Genomic DNA, 7,431 nt, shown 5'->3' on the forward strand with positions numbered 1-7,431 from the left:
GAGGATGCTGAAGACAGGCTTAGATGGAGGAAACTGATTCGCTGTGGCGACCCCTGAAGGGAAAAGCCCAAAGGAAAAGAAGAAGTTTGGGGGTAGTTGTATTGATCTAAAATGCTGACAAGAGGATTTATAGTGAATTATTTATAAAAGTCTTTCAGCATCTTACTTTTGTTTTCCACCTAAACCCCAGAATGCTGGTTGACAGAACAGCAAACTGAGCCACTTTGAGCAGGTCTACACCACACCAGAAAAGCAGGGTGTTTTAAATGTTTAGTCAGCCTCACGGTTTTAGTTGTCAAGAGACATACTACTTGTTTTTTTTTCTTGAAATGGTTACCTGATTGAAACTCTGTGCCATGTTGCTTATGTTGCTTATTCATTAATTGAGTAAAGAAATACTCAAAGAAGGAATTGTAATCTTAATGAAAAAAAAAAAAAATTATATATATATATACACACACACACATATATATATATATATATATATATATATATATATATATATATATATATATATATTCATAAGAAAGTAAGAAAGATGGCACAAGAACATGTTAAACACCAACAAAAGAATTTTACTTGGAGTGGACCATTAAGGAATAACTAATTAGCATGTATTAGAGGACTTCAGGGTGTTCATATTCTAACATTATGTCAGGTAAATATTAAAGGTATGTTCCTTAACCTGAAAAACTTAAAATATGTATATCATACAGAGTAAATATGTATTTTGTTTATATACGGTACATGTATGTTTAATTTTTTTTACTTCCTGACAGTTTTGGAGCTTTACTGTGCAGCTTGAACCTGAAGGCAAACCTCTGCCACTCGTCATTTGTGATACCATGGGACTGGAGGCAGACGAGGGGGCAGGGATTCATATTGATGATATCCCTAACCTCATCAATGGTCATATACCTGAAGGTTATCAGGTAAAGGACTTGTTCAAATTCTGTTGAAAGGTTTTGCTTGCATCTTATAGCAACTATCCACTCATCCTTTTTCTTAGTTCAACCCCTCTGTTCCTCTGAAACCTGAGGCTCAAGGTTTCTGCAAGAATCCAGAACTCAAAGACAAGATCCACTGTGTGGCTTATGTCTTAGATGCCAGCACGATCTCCATCATGCCCCAAAATATGGAGAGGAAACTGAAAGCTATCCGCAAGATGGTCATCTCGTCACGTAAGTAGAATAGAGTAATTTATCAATGTCTGGACAAGGTTATGGTTTTTGTTTGATTTTATTATTTTTACCCTGCTACTTTAAAAACATTTTTCTTATATTTCTTTCAGGGGTCCAACAGCTGGTGTTGCTCACTAAGATAGATGAAGCCTGCCCTCTGGTGAAAGAAGATATCACAAATGTCTACAAGAGCATATACATCAAAGAACTAGTAAGAATTTTCTGAGTTTCACTTGAAATAGTGCATTCAACTCAGGTCTTCCACTCTCTAAAATCTCTTAAACGTTGTGTCATGTGATCCAGATGCAGGAGGCTTCCACTCGGGTCGGTGTACCTTTGTCCTGCGTTGTTCCAGTGAAAAACTACAATGAGAAGGTGGAATTGGACATGAACATTGACATCCTGTTTCTCAGTGCGATCGTTCAGATACTTCGCCTTCTGAATGACTTCTTTGATGAGCCCAGAGGCTGAATGACTGAATTACTGCTATCTTCCTCTTAGCCTTTTCGCTGTTCCCATCAGAGATCACTACAGCAAATCATGTCTCCATCTGATCCTATCCTCTTCAGGCTCTTCACTCATAGCAACAATCCTTATGTCCTTCCTATATGTACAGTCATGTATCTTCTTTTTGGCTTTCCTCTTCACTTTGAATGTAATTCTTGTGTCAGAAATTATTTTCACAGCTGAATGAGTTTAAATATTTGGGTATTGTATTTTTAGGGTTGAGTGTAAGATTGATCAATACATCATTGTGATGTCTGCAGTAAAATATACTATTCCAGATTGTCATTTAATAAAGCTTTGTTTTGTTAAAGTTGCTTTTACTTGATCTAGTATATTGAATTCATAATACAACATTACAAGCTCTACTGCCCGGAGTCACTGAATTCTATTCATTTACTCTCAGTTTTGTGAAAGAAAACAGTAAGTTTGACACAAGATAAAGCCAGAATTCTAGAGGACTCCATGATTCCTTCTGCTGAGGATCTTCATGGAGATGCAGATTTCATCTTCCAGCAGGACCTGGGCCCTGCCCACATTATCAAAGTATTGAAGATAGACAAATACTTGAAATGTATTAAACAGTGGGCCCTGAATCAATACAATATGTGTATATTTTTAAATGTACTATGGAAATTAAAAGGCTAGAAAACACTTTTCCATGATATTACATTTTTGTAAATGATATATATATAACAAGGTTAAAGATGTTTTTGTGAAAGAGATTATTGTCACAACCTTTGGACAAAGATTAGCATTGTCAATAGTTATTTAGGAAAGAAACGTGAAACACGTACCTCAAAAAAGAAGTTCTGCTCACTAACATAACTTCTGAAAACATTAATTTGCTTTAACACCGGAGCTTTAGCTCCAGTGTTTACATTATTTTGGTTATGGTAACTCTTTAACAGTTAACGAAACTCCAGTGGATTCTGAAGCGCTACAGAAGTGTTGATGTTATCAATGTGAATCAGCTAATTCCGCAGCGAAAGTAAAACAACCTTTTTCATACAGGCACTGCACCAATACGTAATGCTTATAAAGTAAAATGCTGAAAAACGTAAAGGATAGAAAACTGCTGAGAGAATTTTCAAGTTTTATTGTTAAATGATCAAAAACATGTATTATTTTTATGTTTTTTATGTTTTTTATATTACTGTTGAACTTAACCAGAGGTTTGACAAAAAAAAGGACAACTTTTCTTTATATCTAAATCTTTGTGGATTTTTTCAATCAGTTTTGTTGATTCTGATCTCCTGTTTGAAATAAAGGTATAAATGATGGTGATTTAATACAAGGATTTACATTTTTATACATCCGGTAAAAAAGACAGAAACAAACCTTATATTCAAAAGTAAGAATTGTGGTTCAAATTGTGAATTGTTGAGCTTGAGTCAGGAATCAAATCAGATCACCACCTTAACAACAATCCACAGCCCTATTGATCAGACTCTACTAAACTGCTCCAGTAACCATTGTTACGGTTGGCTCCAAGCCGTAACAAAGAAAAGGGGAGACGACACCGGTTCCTTACGTTTAGAAACGTTTTATTTTATGTTCCAACCGCCCATCGGACCAAAACCAGGGACATCCAGGAGAGAGGAGGTGGCGACGTCAAACAGCGGCAGCATCAGCCGAAACCGGAAACAGGAAGCAAGGAGGCCAGCAGGAAACCGAGGAGCAGCGGCGGCGGAAACCCTGCGGGGTCAGAAGTTCCCAGGATGTCCAAAGGGTGCCGCTCTCGAGGAGTCAGGGCGGGGCTTTTATTCTGTGTTTTGAAATTATGTGAAGCACTGCANATCATGGTCGTCCTTGGATGTGTTGTTAAACAAAGTTTCAGGAGGATCTTCCAGCCATTTGCCATTTTCCTCTGCAACATCTTGTGTAGTGCTCATAAATATTAGATTTATTAAATACAATTCAAGAACTATCCTGCTACAAAAGCAACCTACCTTTATAGACCAGGTTTTCTTCATGGCTCCAACATACACACAACATGAAGAACTTGAGAAGAGCACAAGTTTTAAATAAACTTTATTTGTAAGTAAATTAAAAATCAAACAACAACATTTCAACATTTATAAAAAGTAAAATTGAACACCCAACTCTTAAACAACAGAACAATAACAAAATAAGTGCAACATATTTAAAAAATCCCTCCTTTGGCCAGCAGAATCTCCGCCTGCAGCCTGGTCTTTCCCTTGTTAATGAGGATGCTTATGAGGATCTGAAAACAAGGAAAAGATCCAAATATACAATTATATTTTTGACAAAACAAAGAATGCCCTGCTTTGGTTTCTACTTTCAAAGTCAAATGTTGACCAAAATCACCTAAAAGAAGACTTATATTTCACAAAGCACATAGAGAATCTTACTTCTGGGAGCATNGGAGCATAACATCGAAAACATAATCCAGGAGCTGGATCTCCCCTTGTCGGATTAAGGACCCGACTCCTGTGGCCTCCTCAATGGTCCTCAGTAGCTGAAATATCTGACAAGACAGGCAAATTTCAAAACAAATAATGTATGAACACACACACAACTGATGAAATTTTAATATACCCGCTGGTCACTCAAGTTTAGGGTCCTCAGCTTCAAATCTTGTTTCAAGGTTAATGAGGACATTGGGTTCTGCCACAATACATCCTGTTGGAGCACAGTTTCCCTGTGGTCAGGTCCTCATGCAGTGCCTGAAAGAGCAAAGTGTGAAGAAATAATAAACTACAGGATTTCATTTCTAGCATATCATCCCCAGTTACCTTGATCATATCAGCAGGAAAGAGCGACAGAATGTCTTCCTCTTCCACAGACTTCCCAAACCTGCAGATGAAAAATCATCACCAGTCCTTTTTTTCTTTTTGAATTAATGTTCTTAAATTGTTCTATCCAGATGACAGATATTTGTCTCTAATTTAATCTAAAAATGAGCCTATTTGTGATTAGTAACACTGCTAGTCCAGCATTTTCATAAAACCCTTTTTTCCTAAACAAAATCCCTGCTTAGAATGGCAGTCATGTGTTCAATGTTCCTACTAGCTCCTGCTACTGTCCTTTTACAGTATGTGACATCAAATAGTCAATTAGTATCAAGACAGATGTTTTCTCTTTTTACCCAGTGCTGTCAGGCAAATCTGTGCATCCACAGTCGAAGGATTCATTTTCCAAGACTTTGCTGTAGTCTCCAGCGCAGTCCTGGTGGAGCCATCCGCTGCAGGTTTGGCACTGCAACCACTGAAGAGGTTCAACATCTGGGTAGAGGAGTCTAAGCACATAATGACATTTTTATTTATTTATACAAAAGATTGGCTGGTGGGATGGTGAATGAAAGATTCTCATGCATGTTACTTCACACTCATAACAAACCTTTGTCCTGTGTTTTTTTGAAGTTTGAAAAATACAGAACTTCAGCAGGTCAGTCATGCACACACGTTCTGTCTGAGGAAGAATGAAATTAAATCAACATAGCTTATTAAAATTAAATAAATCAACAATTGAATTACTCTTTGAAATATAGACATAAGTGTAATGAACTGTAAGGTAAAAACGACCAATGTTTAATCCCAGCAAACAACTTAAATGTGATGCTGCAGAAAATGACCAAATGAACATTGCAGTCCAATGTGTGGGAGAACTGAATTTACAGTTTTCTAACAACGTTCCCTTTGTATTACATTCGTGTGGGGGAAAAAAGAGTGGTCTAAACTTTGTGAAGCTAAAATATAAATACATTTTATATCAATTCTTGTAGACTTGATTGTTTGTACACATATTCAACTCAAATATAAGGAATCTGGACACTTCACCTGCACTGTTCAGAACCATATATTTCTATCTGAGTCACACTGGTGGAAATGTAGTCTAAATACATCCTTAGTCGGACTTCAAGTCAATTGGATCATTCAAACTGATCCAATACTGAAGCTGAATCGAATAGGCAACATCTAACACACCTATGGAACAACACCTATAGATTCCAATCAAATCGTTGTTGTATTGAAACTTCTAATGAACCAAGATCCATTTTGATAGTCTTCATAACTGACCTCAGGGTTTTGAACATGCTTTCTCTTCAGCCTGATAACTTCCCATCAAGGAGGTCCTGGCACTCTGTTGTCCAGTGTGCAAAGAGTTGTCCATAACTATAATGAGATTGAATAAAAATGGGATTGAATAATTAAGAGAAACAATTATCCCAAGATCTGGCACAATTATTTCACATTTTATCTATATAAATTTATGTATGAAATCACTTCACCAACAACAAAAGTGATTCTGAAGGTTTACCTACACTGTAAAAAGAAAACATATTAATGCACAAATGAAAAAGAAAAAAATTCTTCAGATGTTTCTTCTTTACCCGTTTAAAGAGTTGTTTTCCAACAACAGCAGGCACCACCACCTCCGCAAAACTGGCATGTCATGCTGAAATTATTGTAAGAATAGTACTTTAATGCACAACCAGAATGCAGGGTTGAAGACCTAATTTTCAGCAAGAAATTATACTTACAATGGAGCTGTCAAAATTTTCCCCCAGCACAACATACAGCGCAGCCTGTAGAAAAAAGTTAAATATTCAGACACAATCATATTTTAATGAATTCATAATTGGGACAACAGAACACCTTTATATTGTATCATATCATAAGTACCCATGCTTTTTATCAACTTCAAACTTCATAAAAAAAGAAAAGCAAAGGATTTCAAACACATTTGCAGCAATGCATGCTACTACACACCATTAGCATGAAAACCCCACAGTCTACCCCAGAACCTTGCTTTGGGAAGCCCTGTGTTAAGGAAAGCAAACATTATTGGAGTGACAGTGAAGTAGTAAGAAATTATGGTACTATTTTCATACATTTGCAATACTGCTAGAGGAACCTTTGGCATGGTTTTAGATCAATTATTCTTCTTTAACTTCATATTTCTTCTTTTAACAATACTTTTAAGTAGCTTTCATATTTCCATCATCCACTACATGTCAAGTGTTACTTATGCCAACATACCACTAAATCCTTGCTCGTCAACTCTGTCCATGCACCTGGACATATTTTCAGTGCAACAGGCCTGTGTGTTTAAGAATATTAAAATTCTGTGAATGTAAAAAAACATATGGGTTAAATACAATGTCCAAAGGTCTCATGAACACGACCTCATTACTAGAAATACCTAAAAAAAAAAGTACAGTGGCAGGAAGGGATATGTGAACCATTTCTTTAAAAATATCTCTGTGGATGTTAGATGATTCTCAACAGAAAGAAAAAAAATAATGATTACATGAATACACAATTGATTTATTAATATACTGTATTTGTCTATGTTTTCCACATAATTATAGACACAAAATTAAAGTTCAATGTATTTCTTAATAAAGGTTCATAAACTGTTTCTTGTCACTGTACTTTCAAAAACGGTCATAGGAACGTGACCAAAAAAGCTGTCCTCTGTATCCACATCGCTATTTTTAACATGTTTTTTATTTTATTTTATTTAAGGCTTCTTCTATTTCAAATCCCATCTCTGCTTGTGGCTTTTGTAAAGCAGGTTTGCAATTCACAATCTTTCCATAAAGCTATTACATTTTCTTGGCAAATGGTGGCTGAACTATTATGTGTTAACACACATTTTAACATAATATCAGTTATATTTTAGATAATGTGAAAATTTTTTTTTAATGCATTAACCCTGAAGATGTGCAATAAGATCAAACTTAAAGCACGTGCACGTAATGCTGCACGAGTAACGT

General features: G+C 36.0%; 1 protein-coding gene across 1 annotated transcript in view; it reads left to right on the top strand.

The window, feature by feature from the left end:
- Positions 1-2,306, top strand: part of LOC112150600 (interferon-induced protein 44-like) — a 12,529-nt gene extending 10,223 nt beyond the window's left edge. Inside the window, exons 6-9 of the mRNA XM_024279014.2 lie at positions 780-932; positions 1,010-1,181; positions 1,292-1,392; positions 1,485-2,306. Coding sequence (XP_024134782.1) covers positions 780-932; positions 1,010-1,181; positions 1,292-1,392; positions 1,485-1,652 — 594 coding nt within the window. The 3' untranslated portion in view covers positions 1,653-2,306. The remainder of the gene's footprint in view (positions 1-779; positions 933-1,009; positions 1,182-1,291; positions 1,393-1,484) is intronic.
- The last annotated feature ends 5,125 nt before the right edge of the window (positions 2,307-7,431 follow it).

The sequence above is a fragment of the Oryzias melastigma genome, linkage group LG4 (genome assembly GCF_002922805.2).
Source record: "Oryzias melastigma strain HK-1 linkage group LG4, ASM292280v2, whole genome shotgun sequence".
Taxonomy (NCBI): Eukaryota; Metazoa; Chordata; class Actinopteri; order Beloniformes; family Adrianichthyidae; genus Oryzias; species Oryzias melastigma.